The sequence below is a fragment of the Oncorhynchus clarkii genome, chromosome 23, assembly GCF_045791955.1.
Source record: "Oncorhynchus clarkii lewisi isolate Uvic-CL-2024 chromosome 23, UVic_Ocla_1.0, whole genome shotgun sequence".
NCBI classification, from domain to species: Eukaryota; Metazoa; Chordata; class Actinopteri; order Salmoniformes; family Salmonidae; genus Oncorhynchus; species Oncorhynchus clarkii.
Window position 1 is genome coordinate 59,323,165 of NC_092169.1, and position 24,017 is coordinate 59,347,181.

Genomic DNA, 24,017 nt, shown 5'->3' on the forward strand with positions numbered 1-24,017 from the left:
CTAGGTGACAGAACGTTAAGCTCCAGTGGTGAGGTGACTTGGTGACAGAACGTTAAGCTCCAGTGTTGAGGTGACTAGGTGACAGAACGTTAAGCTCCAGTGTTGAGGTGACTTGGTGACAGAACGTTAAGCTCCAGTGTTGAGGTGAGGTGACTTGGTGACAGAACGTTAAGCTCCAGTGTTGAGGTGACTTGGTGACAGAACGTTAAGCTCCAGTGTTGAGGTGACTAGGTGACAGAACGTTAAGCTCCAGTGGTGAGGTGACTTGGTGACAGAACGTTAAGCTCCAGTGGAGAGGTGACTTGGTGACAGAACGTTAAGATCCAGTGTTGAGGGGAGGTGACAGAACGTTAAGCTCCAGTGTTGAGGTGAGGTGACTTGGTGACAGAACGTTAAGCTCCAGTGTTGAGGTGACTTGGTGACAGAACGTTAAGCTCCAGTGTTGAGGTGACTAGGTGACAGAACGTTAAGCTCCAGTGGTGAGGTGACTTGGTGACAGAACGTTAAGCTCCAGTGTTGAGGTGACTAGGTGACAGAACGTTAAGCTCCAGTGTTGAGGTGACTTGGTGACAGAACGTTAAGCTCCAGTGTTGAGGTGAGGTGACTTGGTGACAGAACGTTAAGCTCCAGTGTTGAGGTGACTTGGTGACAGAACGTTAAGCTCCAGTGTTGAGGTGACTAGGTGACAGAACGTTAAGCTCCAGTGGTGAGGTGACTTGGTGACAGAACGTTAAGCTCCAGTGTTGAGGTGACTTGGTGACAGAACGTTAAGCTCCAGTAGTGAGGTGACTTGGTGACAGAACGTTAAGCTCCAGTGTTGAGGTGAGGTGACTTGGTGACAGAACGTTAAGCTCCAGTGTTGAGGTGAGGTGACTTGGTGACAGAACGTTAAGCTCCAGTGGGGAGGTGACTTGGTGACAGAACGTTAAGCTCCAGTTGGGAGGTGACTTGGTGACAGAACGTTAAGCTCCAGTGGTGAGGTGACTTGGTGACAGAACGTTAAGCTCCAGTGGTGAGGTGACTTGGTGACAGACCGTTAAGCTCCAGTGTTGAGGTGAGGTGACTTGGTGACAGAACGTTAAGCTCCAGTGGTGAGGTGACTTGGTGACAGAACGTTAAGCTCCAGTAGTGAGGTGACTTGGTGACAGAACGTTAAGCTCCAGTGGTGAGGTGACTTGGTGACAGAACGTTAAGCTCCAGTGGTGAGGTGACTTGGTGACAGAACGTTAAGCTCCAGTGTTGAGGGGAGGTGACTTGGTGACAGAACGTTAAGCTCCAGTGTTGAGGGGAGGTGACAGAACGTTAAGCTCCAGTGGAGAGGTGACTTGGTGACAGAACGTTAAGCTCCATTGGTGAGGTGACTTGGTGACAGAACGTTAAGCTCCAGTGTTGAGGTGACTTGGTGACAGAACGTTAAGCTCCAGTAGTGAGGTGACTTGGTGACGGAACGTTAAGCTCCAGTGTTGAGGTGAGGTGACTTGGTGACAGAACGTTAAGCTCCAGTGTTGAGGTGAGGTGACTTGGTGACAGAACGTTAAGCTCCAGTGGGGAGGTGACTTGGTGACAGAACGTTAAGCTCCAGTGGGGAGGTGACTTGGTGACAGAACGTTAAGCTCCAGTGGTGAGGTGACTTGGTGACAGAACGTTAAGCTCCAGTGGTGAGGTGACTTGGTGACAGAACGTTAAGCTCCAGTGTTGAGGTGAGGTGACTTGGTGACAGAACGTTAAGCTCCAGTGGTGAGGTGACTTGGTGACAGAACGTTAAGCTCCAGTAGTGAGGTGACTTGGTGACAGAACGTTAAGCTCCAGTGGTGAGGTGACTTGGTAACAGAACGTTAAGCTCCAGTGGTGAGGTGACTTGGTGACAGAACGTTAAGCTCCAGTGTTGAGGGGAGGTGACTTGGTGACAGAACGTTAAGCTCCAGTGTTGAGGGGAGGTGACAGAACGTTAAGCTCCAGTGTTGAGGTGACTTGGTGACAGAACGTTAAGCTCCAGTGTTGAGGTGACTTGGTGACAGAACGTTAAGCTCCAGTGTTGAGGTGACTTGGTGACAGAACGTTAAGCTCCAGTGTTGAGGTGAGGTGACTTGGTGACAGAACGTTAAGCTCCAGTGTTGAGGGGAGGTGACAGAACGTTAAGCTCCAGTGGAGAGGTGACTTGGTGACAGAACGTTTAGCTCCAGTGGTGAGGTGACTTGGTGACAGAACGTTAAGCTCCAGTGTTGAGGTGACTTGGTGACAGAACGTTAAGCTCCAGTAGTGAGGTGACTTGGTGACAGAACGTTAAGCTCCAGTGTTGAGGTGAGGTGACTTGGTGACAGAACGTTAAGCTCCAGTGTTGAGGTGAGGTGACTTGGTGACAGAACGTTAAGCTCCAGTGGTGAGGTGACTTGGTGACAGAACGTTAAGCTCCAGTAGTGAGGTGACTTGGTGACAGAACGTTAAGCTCCAGTGGTGAGGTGACTTGGTGACAGAACGTTAAGCTCCAGTGGTGAGGTGACTTGGTGACAGAACGTTAAGCTCCAGTGGTGAGGTGACTTGGTGACAGAACGTTAAGCTCCAGTGTTGAGGTGAGGTGACTTGGTGACAGAACGTTAAGCTCCAGTGTTGAGGTGAGGTGACTTGGTGACAGAACGTTAAGCTCCAGTGGTGAGGTGACTTGGTGACAGAACGTTAAGCTCCAGTGGTGAGGTGACTTGGTGACAGAACGTTAAGCTCCAGTGGTGAGGTGACTTGGTGACAGAACGTTAAGCTCCAGTGGTGAGGTGACTTGGTGACAGAACGTTAAGCTCCAGTGGTGAGGTGACTTGGTGACAGAACGTTAAGCTCCAGTGGTGAGGTGACTTGGTGACAGAACGTTAAGCTCCAGTATTGAGGTGACTTGGTGACAGAACGTTAAGCTCCAGTGGAGAGGTGACTTGGTGACAGAACGTTAAGCTCCAGTGTTGAGGTGACTTGGTGACAGAACGTTAAGCTCCAGTGTTGAGGTGACTTGGTGACAGAACGTTAAGCTCCAGTGGAGAGGTGACTTGGTGACAGAACGTTAAGCTCCAGTGTTGAGGTGACTTGGTGACAGAACGTTAAGCTCCAGGGTTGAGGTGACTTGGTGACAGAACGTTAAGCTCCAGTGGTGAGGTGACTTGGTGACAGAACGTTAAGCTCCAGTGGAGAGGTGACTTGGTGACAGAACGTTAAGCTCCAGTGGTGAGGTGACTTGGTGACAGAACGTTAAGCTCCAGGGGGGAGGTGACTTGGTGACAGAACGTTAAGCTCCAGTGGTGAGGTGACTTGGTGACAGAACGTTAAGCTCCAGTGGGGAGGTGACTTGGTGACAGAACGTTAAGCTCCAGTGTTGAGGTGACTTGGTGACAGAACGTTAAGCTCCAGTGTTGAGGTGAGGTGACTTGGTGACAGAACGTTAAGCTCCAGTGGTGAGGTGACTTGGTGACAGAACGTTAAGCTCCAGTGGTGAGGGGAGGTGACAGAACGTTAAGCTCCAGTGTTGAGGTGAGGTGACTTGGTGACAGAACGTTAAGCTCCAGTGGTGAGGTGACTAGGTGACAGAACGTTAAGCTCCAGTGTTGAGGTGACTTGGTGACAGAACGTTAAGCTCCAGTGTTGAGGTGACTTGGTGACAGAACGTTAAGCTCCAGTGGGGAGGTGACTTGGTGACAGAACGTTAAGCTCCAGTGGTGAGGTGACTTGGTGACAGAACGTTAAGCTCCAGTGGGGAGGTGACTTGGTGACAGAACGTTAAGCTCCAGTGTTGAGGTGACTTGGTGACAGAACGTTAAGCTCCAGTGTTGAGGTGAGGTGACTTGGTGACAGAACGTTAAGCTCCAGTGGTGAGGTGACTTGGTGACAGAACGTTAAGCTCCAGTGGTGAGGGGAGGTGACAGAACGTTAAGCTCCAGTGTTGAGGTGACTTGGTGACAGAACGTTAAGCTCCAGTGTTGAGGTGACTTGGTGACAGAACGTTAAGCTCCAGTGTTGAGGGGAGGTGACTTGGTGACAGAACGTTAAGCTCCAGTGTTGAGGTGACTAGGTGACAGAACGTTAAGCTCCAGTGTTGAGGGGAGGTGACTTGGTGACAGAACGTTAAGCTCCAGTGTTGAGGTGACTTGGTGACAGAACGTTAAGCTCCAGTGTTGAGGTGACTTGGTGACAGAACGTTAAGCTCCAGTGGTGAGGTGACTTGGTGACAGAACGTTGAGCTCCAGTGGTGAGGTGACTAGGTGACAGAACGTTAAGCTCCAGTGGTGAGGTGACTTGGTGACAGAACGTTAAGCTCCAGTGTTGAGGTGACTTGGTGACAGAACGTTAAGCTCCAGTGTTGAGGTGACTAGGTGACAGAACGTTAAGCTCCAGTGGTGAGGTGACTTGGTGACAGAACGTTAAGCTCCAGTGTTGAGGTGACTAGGTGACAGAACGTTAAGCTCCAGTGTTGAGGTGACTTGGTGACAGAACGTTAAGCTCCAGTGTTGAGGTGAGGTGACTTGGTGACAGAACGTTAAGCTCCAGTGTTGAGGTGACTTGGTGACAGAACGTTAAGCTCCAGTGTTGAGGTGACTAGGTGACAGAACGTTAAGCTCCAGTGTTGAGGTGACTTGGTGACAGAACGTTAAGCTCCAGTGTTGAGGTGAGGTGACTTGGTGACAGAACGTTAAGCTCCAGTGTTGAGGTGACTTGGTGACAGAACGTTAAGCTCCAGTGTTGAGGTGACTAGGTGACAGAACGTTAAGCTCCAGTGGTGAGGTGACTTGGTGACAGAACGTTAAGCTCCAGTGTTGAGGTGACTTGGTGACAGAACGTTAAGCTCCAGTAGTGAGGTGACTTGGTGACAGAACGTTAAGCTCCAGTGTTGAGGTGAGGTGACTTGGTGACAGAACGTTAAGCTCCAGTGTTGAGGTGAGGTGACTTGGTGACAGAACGTTAAGCTCCAGTGGGGAGGTGACTTGGTGACAGAACGTTAAGCTCCAGTTGGGAGGTGACTTGGTGACAGAACGTTAAGCTCCAGTGGTGAGGTGACTTGGTGACAGAACGTTAAGCTCCAGTGGTGAGGTGACTTGGTGACAGAACGTTAAGCTCCAGTGGTGAGGTGACTTGGTGACAGAACGTTAAGCTCCAGTGGTGAGGTGACTTGGTGACAGAACGTTAAGCTCCAGTGGTGAGGTGACTTGGTGACAGAACGTTAAGCTCCAGTATTGAGGTGACTTGGTGACAGAACGTTAAGCTCCAGTGGAGAGGTGACTTGGTGACAGAACGTTAAGCTCCAGTGTTGAGGTGACTTGGTGACAGAACGTTAAGCTCCAGTGTTGAGGTGACTTGGTGACAGAACGTTAAGCTCCAGTGGAGAGGTGACTTGGTGACAGAACGTTAAGCTCCAGTGTTGAGGTGACTTGGTGACAGAACGTTAAGCTCCAGGGTTGAGGTGACTTGGTGACAGAACGTTAAGCTCCAGTGGTGAGGTGACTTGGTGACAGAACGTTAAGCTCCAGTGGAGAGGTGACTTGGTGACAGAACGTTAAGCTCCAGTGGTGAGGTGACTTGGTGACAGAACGTTAAGCTCCAGGGGGGAGGTGACTTGGTGACAGAACGTTAAGCTCCAGTGGTGAGGTGACTTGGTGACAGAACGTTAAGCTCCAGTGGGGAGGTGACTTGGTGACAGAACGTTAAGCTCCAGTGTTGAGGTGAGGTGACTTGGTGACAGAACGTTAAGCTCCAGTGGTGAGGTGACTTGGTGACAGAACGTTAAGCTCCAGTGGTGAGGGGAGGTGACAGAACGTTAAGCTCCAGTGTTGAGGTGAGGTGACTTGGTGACAGAACGTTAAGCTCCAGTGGTGAGGTGACTAGGTGACAGAACGTTAAGCTCCAGTGTTGAGGTGACTTGGTGACAGAACGTTAAGCTCCAGTGTTGAGGTGACTTGGTGACAGAACGTTAAGCTCCAGTGGGGAGGTGACTTGGTGACAGAACGTTAAGCTCCAGTGGTGAGGTGACTTGGTGACAGAACGTTAAGCTCCAGTGGGGAGGTGACTTGGTGACAGAACGTTAAGCTCCAGTGTTGAGGTGACTTGGTGACAGAACGTTAAGCTCCAGTGTTGAGGTGAGGTGACTTGGTGACAGAACGTTAAGCTCCAGTGGTGAGGTGACTTGGTGACAGAACGTTAAGCTCCAGTGGTGAGGGGAGGTGACAGAACGTTAAGCTCCAGTGTTGAGGTGACTTGGTGACAGAACGTTAAGCTCCAGTGTTGAGGTGACTTGGTGACAGAACGTTAAGCTCCAGTGTTGAGGGGAGGTGACTTGGTGACAGAACGTTAAGCTCCAGTGTTGAGGTGACTAGGTGACAGAACGTTAAGCTCCAGTGTTGAGGGGAGGTGACTTGGTGACAGAACGTTAAGCTCCAGTGTTGAGGTGACTTGGTGACAGAACGTTAAGCTCCAGTGTTGAGGTGACTTGGTGACAGAACGTTAAGCTCCAGTGGTGAGGTGACTTGGTGACAGAACGTTGAGCTCCAGTGGTGAGGTGACTAGGTGACAGAACGTTAAGCTCCAGTGGTGAGGTGACTTGGTGACAGAACGTTAAGCTCCAGTGTTGAGGTGACTTGGTGACAGAACGTTAAGCTCCAGTGTTGAGGTGACTAGGTGACAGAACGTTAAGCTCCAGTGGTGAGGTGACTTGGTGACAGAACGTTAAGCTCCAGTGTTGAGGTGACTAGGTGACAGAACGTTAAGCTCCAGTGTTGAGGTGACTTGGTGACAGAACGTTAAGCTCCAGTGTTGAGGTGAGGTGACTTGGTGACAGAACGTTAAGCTCCAGTGTTGAGGTGACTTGGTGACAGAACGTTAAGCTCCAGTGTTGAGGTGACTAGGTGACAGAACGTTAAGCTCCAGTGGTGAGGTGACTTGGTGACAGAACGTTAAGCTCCAGTGGAGAGGTGACTTGGTGACAGAACGTTAAGATCCAGTGTTGAGGGGAGGTGACAGAACGTTAAGCTCCAGTGGTGAGGTGACTAGGTGACAGAACGTTAAGCTCCAGTGGTGAGGTGACTTGGTGACAGAACGTTAAGCTCCAGTGTTGAGGTGACTAGGTGACAGAACGTTAAGCTCCAGTGTTGAGGTGACTTGGTGACAGAACGTTAAGCTCCAGTGTTGAGGTGAGGTGACTTGGTGACAGAACGTTAAGCTCCAGTGTTGAGGTGACTTGGTGACAGAACGTTAAGCTCCAGTGTTGAGGTGACTAGGTGACAGAACGTTAAGCTCCAGTGGTGAGGTGACTTGGTGACAGAACGTTAAGCTCCAGTGTTGAGGTGACTTGGTGACAGAACGTTAAGCTCCAGTAGTGAGGTGACTTGGTGACAGAACGTTAAGCTCCAGTGTTGAGGTGAGGTGACTTGGTGACAGAACGTTAAGCTCCAGTGTTGAGGTGAGGTGACTTGGTGACAGAACGTTAAGCTCCAGTGGGGAGGTGACTTGGTGACAGAACGTTAAGCTCCAGTTGGGAGGTGACTTGGTGACAGAACGTTAAGCTCCAGTGGTGAGGTGACTTGGTGACAGAACGTTAAGCTCCAGTGGTGAGGTGACTTGGTGACAGACCGTTAAGCTCCAGTGTTGAGGTGAGGTGACTTGGTGACAGAACGTTAAGCTCCAGTGGTGAGGTGACTTGGTGACAGAACGTTAAGCTCCAGTAGTGAGGTGACTTGGTGACAGAACGTTAAGCTCCAGTGGTGAGGTGACTTGGTGACAGAACGTTAAGCTCCAGTGGTGAGGTGACTTGGTGACAGAACGTTAAGCTCCAGTGTTGAGGGGAGGTGACTTGGTGACAGAACGTTAAGCTCCAGTGTTGAGGGGAGGTGACAGAACGTTAAGCTCCAGTGGAGAGGTGACTTGGTGACAGAACGTTAAGCTCCATTGGTGAGGTGACTTGGTGACAGAACGTTAAGCTCCAGTGTTGAGGTGACTTGGTGACAGAACGTTAAGCTCCAGTAGTGAGGTGACTTGGTGACGGAACGTTAAGCTCCAGTGTTGAGGTGAGGTGACTTGGTGACAGAACGTTAAGCTCCAGTGTTGAGGTGAGGTGACTTGGTGACAGAACGTTAAGCTCCAGTGGGGAGGTGACTTGGTGACAGAACGTTAAGCTCCAGTGTTGAGGGGAGGTGACAGAACGTTAAGCTCCAGTGGTGAGGTGACTTGGTGACAGAACGTTAAGCTCCAGTGGTGAGGTGACTTGGTGACAGAACGTTAAGCTCCAGTGGTGAGGTGACTTGGTGACAGAACGTTAAGCTCCAGTGTTGAGGTGACTTGGTGACAGAACGTTAAGCTCCAGTGTTGAGGTGACTTGGTGACAGAACGTTAAGCTCCAGTGTTGAGGTGAGGTGACTTGGTGACAGAAGGTTAAGCTCCAGTAGTGAGGTGACTTGGTGACAGAACGTTAAGCTCCAGTGTTGAGGTGAGGTGACTTGGTGACAGAACGTTAAGCTCCAGTGTTGAGGTGAGGTGACTTGGTGACAGAACGTTAAGCTCCAGTGTTGAGGTGAGGTGACTTGGTGACAGAACGTTAAGCTCCAGTGGTGAGGTGACTAGGTGACAGAACGTTAAGCTCCAGTGTTGAGGTGACTTGGTGACAGAACGTTAAGCTCCAGTGGAGAGGTGACTTGGTGACAGAACGTTAAGCTCCAGTGGGGAGGTGACTAGGTGACAGAACGTTAAGCTCCAGTGTTGAGGTGACTTGGTGACAGAACGTTAAGCTCCAGTGTTGAGGTGACTTGGTGACAGAACGTTAAGCTCCAGTGGGGAGGTGACTTGGTGACAGAACGTTAAGCTCCAGTGGGGAGGTGACTTGGTGACAGAACGTTAAGCTCCAGTGTTGAGGTGAGGTGACTTGGTGACAGAACGTTAAGCTCCAGTGGTGAGGTGACTTGGTGACAGAACGTTAAGCTCCAGTGGTGAGGGGAGGTGACAGAACGTTAAGCTCCAGTGTTGAGGTGACTTGGTGACAGAACGTTAAGCTCCAGTGTTGAGGTGACTTGGTGACAGAACGTTAAGCTCCAGTGTTGAGGTGACTTGGTGTCAGAACGTTAAGCTCCAGTGTTGAGGTGAGGTGACTTGGTGACAGAACGTTAAGCTCCAGTAGTGAGGTGACTTGGTGACAGAACGTTAAGCTCCAGTAGTGAGGTGACTTGGTGACAGAACGTTAAGCTCCAGTGTTGAGGTGACTTGGTGACAGAACGTTAAGCTCCAGTGTTGAGGTGACTTGGTGACAGAACGTTAAGCTCCAGTGGAGAGGTGACTTGGTGACAGAACGTTAAGCTCCAGTGTTGAGGTGACTTGGTGACAGAACGTTAAGCTCCAGTGTTGAGGGGAGGTGACTTGGTGACAGAACGTTAAGCTCCAGTGTTGAGGTGACTAGGTGACAGAACGTTAAGCTCCAGTGGAGAGGTGACTTGGTGACAGAACGTTAAGCTCCAGTGGTGAGGTGACTTGGTGACAGAACGTTAAGCTCCAGGGGGGAGGTGACTTGGTGACAGAACGTTAAGCTCCAGTGGTGAGGTGACTTGGTGACAGAACGTTAAGCTCCAGTGGGGAGGTGACTTGGTGACAGAACGTTAAGCTCCAGTGTTGAGGTGACTTGGTGACAGAACGTTAAGCTCCAGTGTTGAGGTGAGGTGACTTGGTGACAGAACGTTAAGCTCCAGTGGTGAGGTGACTTGGTGACAGAACGTTAAGCTCCAGTGGTGAGGGGAGGTGACAGAACGTTAAGCTCCAGTGTTGAGGTGAGGTGACTTGGTGACAGAACGTTAAGCTCCAGTGGTGAGGTGACTAGGTGACAGAACGTTAAGCTCCAGTGTTGAGGTGACTTGGTGACAGAACGTTAAGCTCCAGTGTTGAGGTGACTTGGTGACAGAACGTTAAGCTCCAGTGGGGAGGTGACTTGGTGACAGAACGTTAAGCTCCAGTGGTGAGGTGACTTGGTGACAGAACGTTAAGCTCCAGTGGGGAGGTGACTTGGTGACAGAACGTTAAGCTCCAGTGTTGAGGTGACTTGGTGACAGAACGTTAAGCTCCAGTGTTGAGGTGACTTGGTGACAGAACGTTAAGCTCCAGTGTTGAGGTGACTTGGTGACAGAACGTTAAGCTCCAGTGTTGAGGTGAGGTGACTTGGTGACAGAACGTTAAGCTCCAGTGGTGAGGTGACTTGGTGACAGAACGTTAAGCTCCAGTGGTGAGGTGACTTGGTGACAGAACGTTGAGCTCCAGTGGTGAGGTGACTAGGTGACAGAACGTTAAGCTCCAGTGTTGAGGTGACTAGGTGACAGAACGTTAAGCTCCAGTGGTGAGGTGACTTGGTGACAGAACGTTAAGCTCCAGTGTTGAGGTGACTTGGTGACAGAACGTTAAGCTCCAGTGTTGAGGTGACTAGGTGACAGAACGTTAAGCTCCAGTGGTGAGGTGACTTGGTGACAGAACGTTAAGCTCCAGTGTTGAGGTGACTAGGTGACAGAACGTTAAGCTCCAGTGTTGAGGTGACTTGGTGACAGAACGTTAAGCTCCAGTGTTGAGGTGAGGTGACTTGGTGACAGAACGTTAAGCTCCAGTGTTGAGGTGACTTGGTGACAGAACGTTAAGCTCCAGTGTTGAGGTGACTAGGTGACAGAACGTTAAGCTCCAGTGGTGAGGTGACTTGGTGACAGAACGTTAAGCTCCAGTGGAGAGGTGACTTGGTGACAGAACGTTAAGATCCAGTGTTGAGGGGAGGTGACAGAACGTTAAGCTCCAGTGTTGAGGTGAGGTGACTTGGTGACAGAACGTTAAGCTCCAGTGTTGAGGTGACTTGGTGACAGAACGTTAAGCTCCAGTGTTGAGGTGACTAGGTGACAGAACGTTAAGCTCCAGTGGTGAGGTGACTTGGTGACAGAACGTTAAGCTCCAGTGTTGAGGTGACTAGGTGACAGAACGTTAAGCTCCAGTGTTGAGGTGACTTGGTGACAGAACGTTAAGCTCCAGTGTTGAGGTGAGGTGACTTGGTGACAGAACGTTAAGCTCCAGTGTTGAGGTGACTTGGTGACAGAACGTTAAGCTCCAGTGTTGAGGTGACTAGGTGACAGAACGTTAAGCTCCAGTGGTGAGGTGACTTGGTGACAGAACGTTAAGCTCCAGTGTTGAGGTGACTTGGTGACAGAACGTTAAGCTCCAGTAGTGAGGTGACTTGGTGACAGAACGTTAAGCTCCAGTGTTGAGGTGAGGTGACTTGGTGACAGAACGTTAAGCTCCAGTGTTGAGGTGAGGTGACTTGGTGACAGAACGTTAAGCTCCAGTGGGGAGGTGACTTGGTGACAGAACGTTAAGCTCCAGTTGGGAGGTGACTTGGTGACAGAACGTTAAGCTCCAGTGGTGAGGTGACTTGGTGACAGAACGTTAAGCTCCAGTGGTGAGGTGACTTGGTGACAGACCGTTAAGCTCCAGTGTTGAGGTGAGGTGACTTGGTGACAGAACGTTAAGCTCCAGTGGTGAGGTGACTTGGTGACAGAACGTTAAGCTCCAGTAGTGAGGTGACTTGGTGACAGAACGTTAAGCTCCAGTGGTGAGGTGACTTGGTGACAGAACGTTAAGCTCCAGTGGTGAGGTGACTTGGTGACAGAACGTTAAGCTCCAGTGTTGAGGGGAGGTGACTTGGTGACAGAACGTTAAGCTCCAGTGTTGAGGGGAGGTGACAGAACGTTAAGCTCCAGTGGAGAGGTGACTTGGTGACAGAACGTTAAGCTCCATTGGTGAGGTGACTTGGTGACAGAACGTTAAGCTCCAGTGTTGAGGTGACTTGGTGACAGAACGTTAAGCTCCAGTAGTGAGGTGACTTGGTGACGGAACGTTAAGCTCCAGTGTTGAGGTGAGGTGACTTGGTGACAGAACGTTAAGCTCCAGTGTTGAGGTGAGGTGACTTGGTGACAGAACGTTAAGCTCCAGTGGGGAGGTGACTTGGTGACAGAACGTTAAGCTCCAGTGGGGAGGTGACTTGGTGACAGAACGTTAAGCTCCAGTGGTGAGGTGACTTGGTGACAGAACGTTAAGCTCCAGTGGTGAGGTGACTTGGTGACAGAACGTTAAGCTCCAGTGTTGAGGTGAGGTGACTTGGTGACAGAACGTTAAGCTCCAGTGGTGAGGTGACTTGGTGACAGAACGTTAAGCTCCAGTAGTGAGGTGACTTGGTGACAGAACGTTAAGCTCCAGTGGTGAGGTGACTTGGTAACAGAACGTTAAGCTCCAGTGGTGAGGTGACTTGGTGACAGAACGTTAAGCTCCAGTGTTGAGGGGAGGTGACTTGGTGACAGAACGTTAAGCTCCAGTGTTGAGGGGAGGTGACAGAACGTTAAGCTCCAGTGTTGAGGTGACTTGGTGACAGAACGTTAAGCTCCAGTGTTGAGGTGACTTGGTGACAGAACGTTAAGCTCCAGTGTTGAGGTGACTTGGTGACAGAACGTTAAGCTCCAGTGTTGAGGTGAGGTGACTTGGTGACAGAACGTTAAGCTCCAGTGTTGAGGGGAGGTGACAGAACGTTAAGCTCCAGTGGAGAGGTGACTTGGTGACAGAACGTTTAGCTCCAGTGGTGAGGTGACTTGGTGACAGAACGTTAAGCTCCAGTGTTGAGGTGACTTGGTGACAGAACGTTAAGCTCCAGTAGTGAGGTGACTTGGTGACAGAACGTTAAGCTCCAGTGTTGAGGTGAGGTGACTTGGTGACAGAACGTTAAGCTCCAGTGTTGAGGTGAGGTGACTTGGTGACAGAACGTTAAGCTCCAGTGGTGAGGTGACTTGGTGACAGAACGTTAAGCTCCAGTAGTGAGGTGACTTGGTGACAGAACGTTAAGCTCCAGTGGTGAGGTGACTTGGTGACAGAACGTTAAGCTCCAGTGGTGAGGTGACTTGGTGACAGAACGTTAAGCTCCAGTGGTGAGGTGACTTGGTGACAGAACGTTAAGCTCCAGTGTTGAGGTGAGGTGACTTGGTGACAGAACGTTAAGCTCCAGTGTTGAGGTGAGGTGACTTGGTGACAGAACGTTAAGCTCCAGTGGTGAGGTGACTTGGTGACAGAACGTTAAGCTCCAGTGGTGAGGTGACTTGGTGACAGAACGTTAAGCTCCAGTGGTGAGGTGACTTGGTGACAGAACGTTAAGCTCCAGTGGTGAGGTGACTTGGTGACAGAACGTTAAGCTCCAGTGGTGAGGTGACTTGGTGACAGAACGTTAAGCTCCAGTGGTGAGGTGACTTGGTGACAGAACGTTAAGCTCCAGTATTGAGGTGACTTGGTGACAGAACGTTAAGCTCCAGTGGAGAGGTGACTTGGTGACAGAACGTTAAGCTCCAGTGTTGAGGTGACTTGGTGACAGAACGTTAAGCTCCAGTGTTGAGGTGAGGTGACTTGGTGACAGAACGTTAAGCTCCAGTGTTGAGGTGACTTGGTGACAGAACGTTAAGCTCCAGTGGTGAGGTGACTTGGTGACAGAACGTTAAGCTCCAGTGGTGAGGTGACTTGGTGACAGAACGTTAAGCTCCAGTGTTTAGGTGACTTGGTGACAGAACGTTAAGCTCCAGTGGTGAGGTGACTTGGTGTCAGAACGTTAAGCTCCAGTGTTGAGGTGACAGAACGTTAAGCTCCAGTGTTGAGGTGAGGTGACTTGGTGACAGAACGTTAAGCTCCAGTGTTGAGGTGACTTGGTGACAGAACGTTAAGCTCCAGAGGTGAGGTGACTTGGTGACAGAACTTTAAGCTCCAGTGGAGAGGTGACTTGGTGACAGAACGTTAAGCTCCAGTGTTGAGGTGACTTGGTGACAGAACGTTAAGCTCCAGTGTTGAGGGGAGGTGACTTGGTGACAGAACGTTAAGCTCCAGTGTTGAGGTGACTTGGTGACAGAACGTTAAGCTCCAGTGGTGAGGTGACTTGGTGTCAGAACGTTAAGCTCCAGTGTTGAGGTGACAGAACGTTAAGCTCCAGTGTTGAGGTGACTTGGTGACAGAACGTTAAGCTCCAGTGTTGAGGTGACTTGGTGACAGAACGTTAAGCTCCAGTGTTGAGGGGAGGTGACTTGGTGACAGAACGTTAAGCTCCAGTGTTGAGGTGACTTGGTGACAGAACGTTAAGCTCCAGTGGTGAGGTGACTTGGTGACAGAACGTTAAGCTCCAGTGTTGAGGTGAGGTGACTTGGTGACAGAACGTTAAGCTCCAGTGGTGAGGTGACTTGGTGACAGAACGTTAAGCTCCAGTGTTGAGGTGACTTGGTGACAGAACGTTAAGCTCCAGTGTTGAGGGGAGGTGACTTGGTGACAGAACGTTAAGCTCCAGTAGTGAGGTGACTTGGTGACAGAACGGTAAGCTCCAGTGTTGAGGTGACTTGGTGACAGAACGTTAAGCTCCAGTGTTGAGGTGACTTGGTGACAGAACGTTAAGCTCCAGTGTTGAGGTGACTTGGTGACAGAACGGTAAGCTCCAGTGTTGAGGTGACTTGGTGACAGAACGTTAAGCTCCAGTGGTGAGGTGACTTGGTGACAGAACGTTAAGCTCCAGTGTTGAGGTGACTTGGTGACAGAACGTTAAGCTCCAGTGTTGAGGGGAGGTGACAGAACGTTAAGCTCCAGTGGTGAGGTGACTTGGTGACAGAACGTTAAGCTCCAGTGTTGAGGTGACTTGGTGACAGAACGTTAAGCTCCAGTGGTGAGGTGACTTGGTGACAGAACGTTAAGCTCCAGTGGTGAGGTGAGGTGACAGAACGTTAAGCTCCAGTGGTGAGGTGAGGTGACAGAACGTTAAGCTCCAGTGTTGAGGTGAGGTGACTTGGCGGAGGGGCTTTCCAACCCGAAGGCAGGTGTTGTTTCCTGATGTGATGGCTTGTGTTTCCACAGATCAAGGCAGAGACCATGAGCCTTCAGGGGAGAGCACTCTTCTCTTGTGGAGTCATGGGTGAGTGTGGATATAATGGCTGTAGGAGTGGCTGGCTTACCTAGGATGAGATGTTTCTGATTTACCCGAGACCAAATAACAGCTCTGAATTTAGCCTAATATTGGATTCAGTTGGAATTAAGAGTAGCTGCTGCCATGGCAGGAACTAATGGGGATCCATAGTAAACCCCAGGAACTAATGGGGATCCATAGTAAACCCCAGGAACTAATGGGGATCCATAGTAAACCCCAGGAACTAATGGGGATCCATAGTAAACCCCAGGAACTAATGGGGATCCATAGGAAACCCCAGGAACTAATGGGGATCCATAGGAAACCCCAGGAACTAATGGGGATCCATAGGAAACCCCAGGAACTAGTGGGGATCCATAGGAAACCCCAGGAACTAGTGGGGATCCATAGGAAACCCCAGGAACTAATGGGGATCCATAGGAAACCCCAGGAACTAATGGGGATCCATAGGAAACCCCGGGAAGAGTAGCTGCTGCCATGGCAGGAACTAATGGGGATCCATAATAAACCCCAGGAAGAGTAGCTGCTGCCTTGCAGCTAATAGGGATCCATAATAAACCCCAGGAACTAATAGGGATCCATAATAAACCCCAGGAACTAATAGGGATCCATAATAAACCCCAGGAAGAGTAGCTGCTGCCTTGCAGCTAATAGGGATCCATAATAAACCCCAGGAACTAATAGGGATCCATAATAAACCCCAGGAAGAGTAGCTGCTGCCTTGCAGCTAATATGGATCCATAATAAACCCCAGGAAGAGTAGCTGCTGCCTTGCAACTAATAGGGATCCATAATAAACCAAAGGAACTAATGGGGATCCATAATAAACCCCAGGAACTAATGGGGATCCATAGGAAACACCAGGAACTAATGGGGATCCATATGTAACAGTATAAGTTTAGACCGTCCCCTCGCCCATACCCGGGCGCGAACCAGGGACCTTCTGCACACATCAACAGTCACCCTCGAAGCATCGTTACCCATCGCTCCACAAAAGCCGCGGCCCTTGCAGAGCAAGGGGAACTACTACTTCAAGGTCTCAGAGCAAGTGACGTCACCGATTGAAACGCTATTTAGCGCCCACGCTAACTAAGCTAGCCGTTTCACATCCGTTACACATAGGAAACACCAGGAACTAATGGGGATCCATAGGAAACACCAGGAACTAATGGGGATCCATAGGAAACACCAGGAACTAATGGGGATCCATAGGAAACACCAGGAACTAATGGGGATCCATAGTAAATACATATAACAGCCACGTAAAACAGTCTTGTTTGGCAACCAATCTTTCCAATTTAGCTGTTAGGTTTCGATTCACCGACTGGGTTTTGTTCATCCCACTGGTTTCACAGCGCCCATTTTCAGATCCAGTCCGTATGCACTTCCTCATTCATTGCTAGAGCTGTCTGGCTGCGTTGTTAGTTCCCCGCTCGCGCTGCACAGATGTTGACACGCGTGTATAAATGCAAAACGGCATGTAGACCTGTTGAAACTGTTCATTAATGTTCACAGAACAATGTCCCCACAGGCTACAACACTATTTTGAAATGCAAAACCATACCGTTAGCTTCCAGTAGGCTAACTTCTACCAGACTAACTTTCCTTGATAGCTTATTTTTTTGTAATTTAAAAAATGTTAAAAAGATTGAACCTTTTTTATTTAACTAGGCAAGTCAGATAAGAACAAATTCGTATTTATAATGATGGCCAAACCCGGACGACACTGGGCCGATTGTGCGCCGCCCTATGGGTGACTATTACCATGTTGTATTGTAGTCTATATGTCCCCCCCTCCCCCCTGACTATTACCATGTTGTAGGCTATATGTCCCCCCCTCCCCCCTGACTATTACCATGTTGTAGGCTATATGTCCTCCCCTGACTATTACCGTGTTGTAGGCTATATGTCCCCCCCCCCTGACTATTACCGTGTTGTAGGCTATATGTCCCCCCCCCCCCCCCCTGACTATTACCATGTTGTGTTGCAGAGACCGGCAGCAGGTGGGGTGATGTGGGTCTGGGCCGGGGGTGTTGTGGAGCGCTGCATCACCAGAGACCCTCAGTGGAGTCCTGTTGCCTGGAGAACCTGTGGGATGTCCTGCCCTCCGAGGTTCTACCCCCCCACTACTACCCGAGCCCAGTCAGAGACGCAGGACTGGGTCCCACCAGCATCACCTCCATCCCGGGCGCCATCCCCTCCATCCCGGGCGCCATCACCAGCCTGCTACAGGACCTGAGCCTGGGTGAGACGTCAGCCGCCGTAGCCTCCTCACCCTCCACCGCTCCACCCTCCAAACGCCAGTGCCGCTCCGTCTCCTGCTCAGAGGACCTGGGAGGCCGGTCGTCGACCTGGAGGCCCCAGGGGTCCGGGGTGTGGACGGCTGTGGCGAAGAGGCGATCCCACAGCGGAGGAAGTGTCCAGAGAGGATTTGCATCAGGAGGAGGGACACGCTCTCAGCAGCTAGGGTTCCCTGCCATGCAGCGTAGCTTCAGCTTCAGCCTGCCAGCTCGCTCCAACACCCTCTCCCTGGATCTCACTGGCTTCACCTCCTGCCCTTCCTATTTCAGCGGTTTAGCCCCTCCCTCTTACTCCTCCCGGTCCTCAGAGCCCCCCAGGCCCTTCCTCTACCTCTCTCATGAACAGATCTGCCTCCCAGAGATCCAGGGAGTGCCGGCGTCGCCCCTGAGCTCCCCAGACTCCACCCCAGAGATGAAGCGCCGTGCTGGGCAGGGGGGGCTGGCCCGGAGTCGCTCTCAGCCCTGCGTCCTCAGCGACAAGAAGATGGGTATGAAGCGGAGGAGACCAGCCGACTCACACAAACAGAGGCCTTCTCTGGACCTGACCAAGATGACACAGGTTCGAAGGGGACGAATATAATGGGTTTACCTGTGTTGTAATTCAGGAGGATCTGGTCTGCTATAGCTAGCTCAAATCTTTCCTGCACTGTTGGGTAAAGCAAACAATTTAAAAAGGTCAAGTTGTGTGTTTCTTCAACCGCTATTATTGAACAAGTCCAATAGTGTCCCGTCAAGCCAGCGAAATATTGCATCTCCATGGAAACCAACTGTAGAGTAACTGCCAATGCTGTTCATGGGGTCTGACTGACTATGTCTGTTCAGGATCCTGCATGTTGTGTAGTTCTCTCTCCTCTCTATCCCAGTCCAGTCACGGTTTGCTTTAGTTTCTTTTTCCTGTGTGACCAAATAAATATTCATAACAAATTCATATAAAAAAATATATTTTTTCTATCCACAGAAACTTCGGAATTTCCAAAGCCTCAGCTGCCCTGGGATCACTGGGGACGACAGCTATCAATCAACCCAGGGCCCGCCCCCTCTGAGGACCACTGACCAATGTGAGACTGACTTTACCTCTGCAGGCAATCAGGGATTGGACGAGCCAACCTCCAGCTCCAAAGATAGCGGAGTTGTCACAAGTGTCTCTAGGGAGGAGGATCTAGCCAGCTCCATCGAGGAGCTGGATTGGCTGAGCTCCCCGGTCTGCGACGACGTGACCGAAGGGGCAGCCACTGGCACCAGGAAGGATGTGTATCAGCTGGGAGGAGATCTGGACATCGATCAGATCGAGAGGAACTGAACCCGGGTCGTTTTCATAAGGCACCAAACGGAACAAAACAGACTGAAACGAGGAGAGAGAACCTGGATATGTCCAATGAGAAATGCTGCAAAATGTTAATGCATTTTTTTTCTCATGTTCCCGAATGAACATGACCCTGAACTATACTTACCACCCTCAGGGGAATGACCCTGAACTATTCTTACCACCCTCAGGGGAATGGGACTGAATGAACATGACCCTGAACTATACTTACCACCCTCAGGGGAATGACCCTGAACTATTCTTACCACCCTCAGGGGAATGACCCTGAACTATTCTTACCACCCTCAGGGGAATGGGACTGAATGAACATGACCCTGAACTATACTTACCACCCTTAAAGGAATGACCCTGAACTATTCTTACCACCCTCAGGGGAATGACCCTGAACTATTCTTACCACCCTCAGGGGAATGGGACTGAATGAACATGACCCTGAACTATACTCACCACCCTCAGGGGAATGGGACTGTGAAGGGAAAGAGGAGTTGGGTGGTACAGTAGGTAAACCCTGCTGACAGGCTTAAAGGACAAAGACAAGTAGAGTACAGTAGTCCATGTGAAGAGACCAGGCTCCTGCTCTGACTAAACCCTGTAGACTACAGTAGTCCATGTGAAGAGACCAGGCCAGGTTCCTGCTCTGACTAAACCCTATAGACTACAGTAGTCCATGTGAAGAGACCAGGCTCCTGCTCTGACTAAACCCTGTAGACTACAGTAGTCCATGTGAAGAGACCAGACTCCTGCTCTGACTAAACCCTGTAGAGTACAGTAGTCCATGTGAAGAGACCAGACTCCTGCTCTGACTAAACCCTGTAGACTACAGTAGTCCATGTGAAGAGACCAGACTCCTGCTCTGACTAAACCCTGTAGACTACAGTAGTCCATGAGAAGAGACCAGGCTCCTGCTCTGACTAAACCCTGTAGACTACAGTAGTCCATGAGAAGAGACCAGGCTCCTGCTCTGACTAAACCCTGGGAGTGAAAGGTGAAGGAGGGTCTGTTGTCTGTCTGGGCTATCACCATTTCTCTCTTAGCCTGAATGCCTTATCTATAACGATGTACTGGGTATGAACAGAACACACAGCTGGTTTGTACTGGTGATGAACAGAACACACAGCTGGTTTGTACTGGTGATGAACAGAACACACAGCTGGTTTGTATAACGATGTACTGGTGATGAACAGAACACACAGCTGGTTTGTACTGGTGATGAACAGAACACACAGCTGGTTTGTATAACGATGTACTGGTGATGAACAGAACACACAGCTGGTTTGTACTGGTGATGAACAGAACACACAGCTGGTTTGTATAACGATGTACTGGTGATGAACAGAACACACAGCTGGTTTGTATAACGATGTACTGGGTACGAACAGAACACACAGCTGGTTTGTATAACGATGTACTGGGTATGAACAGAACACACAGCTGGTTTGTATAACGATGTACTGGGTATGAACAGAACACACAGCTGGTTTGTATAACGATGTACTGGGTACGAACAGAACACACAGCTGGTTTGTATAACGATGTACTGGGTACGAACAGAACACACAGCTGGTTTGTATAACGATGTACTGGGTATGAACAGAACACACAGCTGGTTTGTATAACGATGTACTGGGTATGAACAGAACACACAGCTGGTTTGTATAACGATGTACTGGGTATGAACAGAACACACAGCTGGTTTGTACTGGGTATGAACAGAATAAACAGCTGGTTTGTATAATGATGTACTGGGTACGAACAGAATAAACAGCTGGTTTGTATAACGATGTACTGGGAATGAACAGAACACAGCTGGTTTGTATAATGATGTACTGGGTACGAACAGAATAAACAGCTGGTTTGTATAACGATGTACTGGGAATGAACAGAACACAGCTGGTTTGTATAATGATGTACTGGGTACGAACAGAATAAACAGCTGGTTTGTATAATGATGTACTGGGTACGAACAGAATAAACAGCTGGTTTGTATAATGATGTACTGGGTATGAACAGAACACACAGCTGGTTTGTACTGGGTATGAACAGAACACACAGCTGGTTTGTACTGGGTATGAACAGGACACACAGCTGGTTTGTACTGGGTATGAACAGAACACACAGCTGGTTTGTACTGGGTATGAACAGAACACACAGCTGGTTTGTACTGGGTATGAACAGGACACACAGCTGGTTTGTACTGGGTATGAACAGAATAAACAGCTGGTTTGTACTGGGTATGAACAGAACACACAGCTAGTTTGTATTAATTATCTGCACTTGGACTAGTGGATGTCGTCCCAATCGATCACCTAAACCTGACGCACGTGGGGATCTGAGATGATTTGACCAGTGTCAATCAATAAATTATTTATAATTATTAGGTCAATCAATATGGTCGTAGTTCCCCACCCCCCTTTCCCTCTGATAGGCTAGGGGGAAGTTTCACCCTATTGCTTATACCAATCAAATCCACTCAGAGGGCGTAGGGCGCTAGGGGCCCGTCTGGGATTGGGTTGTTTCTCAACACCGATTCCTCCCACAGTACGTTAACAGGGACGTGAGGACGGCGATGGAGAGGACTTTGAGAGACACCGTCTGTCTGTACATTCCTTCCTCCTCCTTCCTCTATCTTTTTAATGGGGAAAATTAATTTCACACACAGCACCCCCCCAGACCTGGGTTCAAATACTATTTGAAATCTTTCAAACAAATCAAATGTATTTATAAAGCCCTTCTTACATCAGCTGATATCTCAAAGTGCTGTACAGAAACCCAGCCTAAAACCCCAAACAGCAAGCAATATAGAAGCACGGTGGCCAGGAAAAACTCCCTAGAAAGGCCAGAACTCTAGGAAGAAACCTAGAGAGGAACCAGGCTCTGAGGGGTGGCCAGTCCTCTTCTGGCTGTGCCGGGTGGAGATTATAACAGAACATGGCCAAGATGTTCAAATGTTCATAAATGACCAGCAGGGTCAAATAATAATAATCACAGTAGTTGTCGAGGGTGCAACAAGTCAGCACCTCAGGAGTAAATGTCAGTTGGCTTTTCATAGCCGATCATTAAGAGTATCTCTCCCACTCCTGCTGTCTCTAGTGAGTTGAAAACAGCAGGTCTGGGACAGGTAGCATGTCTGGTGAACAGGTCAGGGTTCCATAGCCGCAGGCAGAACAGTTGAAAACTGGAGCAGCAGCACGGCCAGATGGAGTGGGGACAACAAGGATTCATCATGCCAGGTAGTCCTGGGGCATGGTCCTAGGGCTCAGATCCTCCGAGAGAAGAGAGAGAGAAAGAGAGAATTGGAAAGAGCACACTTAAATTCACACTGGACACCGGATAAAGCAGGAGAAATACTCCAGATATAACAGACTGACCCTAGCCCCCCGACACATAAACTACTGCAGCATAAAGACTAGAGGCTGAGAGAGGAGGGGTCTGGAGACACTGTGGCCCCATCTGACGATAAACACTTTTATCGTTTGCTTTAGGCCTGGAGTGCTTTAGGCCTGCCTGGAGTGCCTGGAGTGCTTTAGGCCTGCCTGGAGTGCTTTAGGCCTGCCTGGAGTGCTTTAGGCCTGCCTGGAGTGTCTGGAGTGCTTTAGGCCTGGAGTGCTTTAGGCCTGCCTGGAGTGCTTTAGGCCTGGAGTGCTTTAGGCCTGCCAGGAGTGTCTGGAGTGCTTTAGGCCTGCCTGGATGATGGGACTATTATTCTGGTTAAACAGACAAGATCAGTCAAGCCCAGTTAAAATATTGAAATTATTTCAAATAGTGTTTGAACCCAGGTCTGACACACACACACACACAGCCTATACAGAGTATATCAATGAACATTTCACACAATAACATTGAAATGAAATCTACTCTCCTCATTCGCCAGAGAGAAACTTAGTGATGATGCTAATATGGCGTTTTTAATAATATAATATTGTTACTACAACGCGATGTAAGGTAAAAACATGGAACGTATTTCTATTGGAATAAACATGGTTGTTTTACATGTTCGTCTACCGTCTTCAGATATATGAATATAAACTCGGCAACAACAAAAAATAAACGTCCTCTCGCTGTCAACGATGTTTATTTTCAGCAAACTTAACGTGTGAATGTTTGTATGAAAATAAGATTCAACAACTGAGACATAAACTGAACAAGTTCCACAGACATGTGACTAACCGAAATTGAATAATGTGTCCCTGAACAAAGGGGGGGGTCAAAATCAAAAGTAACAGTCAGTATCAGTCAGTCAAAACCTAAAACAGAGAATTGTTACGAGGATTTAATGTCAGGAATTGGGACAAACTGAGTTGAAATGTTTCCAGTTTAGGTGTATGTAAACTAGTGGACTACACAGACACGTTCACTGTAGTGGACTACACAGACACGTTCACTGTAGTGGACTACACAGACACGTTCACTGTAGTGGACTACACAGACACGCTCACTGTAGTGGACTACACAGACACGCTCACTGTAGTGGACTACACAGACACGCTCACTGTAGTGGACTACACAGACACGCTCACTGTAGTGGACTACACAGACACGCTCACTGTAGTGGACTACACAGACACGCTCACTGTAGTGGACTACACAGACACGCTCACTGTAGTGGACTACACAGACACGCTCACTGTAGTGGACTACACAGACACGCTCACTGTAGTGGACTACACAGACACGCTCACTGTAGTGGACTACACAGACACGCTCACTGTAGTGGACTACACAGACACGCTCACTGTAGTGGACTACACAGACACGCTCACTGTAGTGGACTACACAGACACGCTCACTGTAGTGGACTACACAGACACGCTCACTGTAGTGGACTACACAGACACGCTCACTGTAGTGGACTACACAGACACGCTCACTGTAGTGGACTACACAGACACGCTCACTGTAGTGGACTACACAGACACGCTCACTGTAGTGGACTACACAGACACGCTCACTGTAGTGGACTCCGCTGACCCTGTGTTTGAGCACTGAAGCAAAGACAGGCCAGCGGGGAGATGACAGGCCAGGGGGGGGATGACAGGCCAGTAAGGGATGACAGGCCAGCGGGGGGATGACAGGCCAGCGGGGGGATGACAGGCCAGCGGGGAGATGACAGGCCAGGGGGAGATGACAGGCCAGTAAGGGATGACAGGCCAGCGGGGGGATGACAGGCCAGCGGAGGATGACAGGCCAGCGGAGGATGACAGGCCAGCGGGGAGATGACAGGCCAGCGGGGGGATGACAGGCCAGCGGGGGGATGACAGGCCAGCGGGGGGATGACAGGCCAGCGGGGAGATGACAGGCCAGTAAGGGATGACAGGCCAGGGGGGGATGACAGGCCAGGGGGAGATGACAGGCCAGTAAGGGATGACAGGCCAGGGGGGGATGACAGGCCAGCGGAGGATGACAGGCCAGCGGAGGATGACAGGCCAGCGGGGAG

The 24,017-nt window shown here is 49.9% G+C and overlaps 1 protein-coding gene across 1 annotated transcript in view; it reads left to right on the forward strand.

The window, feature by feature from the left end:
* The window catches only part of LOC139381868 (protein FAM53B-like), a 49,468-nt gene extending 28,942 nt beyond the window's left edge, over window positions 1-20,526 (forward strand). Inside the window, exons 3-7 of the mRNA XM_071125694.1 lie at window positions 14,890-14,947; window positions 16,950-17,818; window positions 18,218-19,812; window positions 20,015-20,435; window positions 20,474-20,526. Of these exons, the coding sequence (XP_070981795.1) occupies window positions 14,890-14,947; window positions 16,950-17,818; window positions 18,218-18,559 (1,269 nt within the window). The 3' untranslated portion in view covers window positions 18,560-19,812; window positions 20,015-20,435; window positions 20,474-20,526. The remainder of the gene's footprint in view (window positions 1-14,889; window positions 14,948-16,949; window positions 17,819-18,217; window positions 19,813-20,014; window positions 20,436-20,473) is intronic.
* Window positions 20,527-24,017: the final 3,491 nt, after the last annotated feature.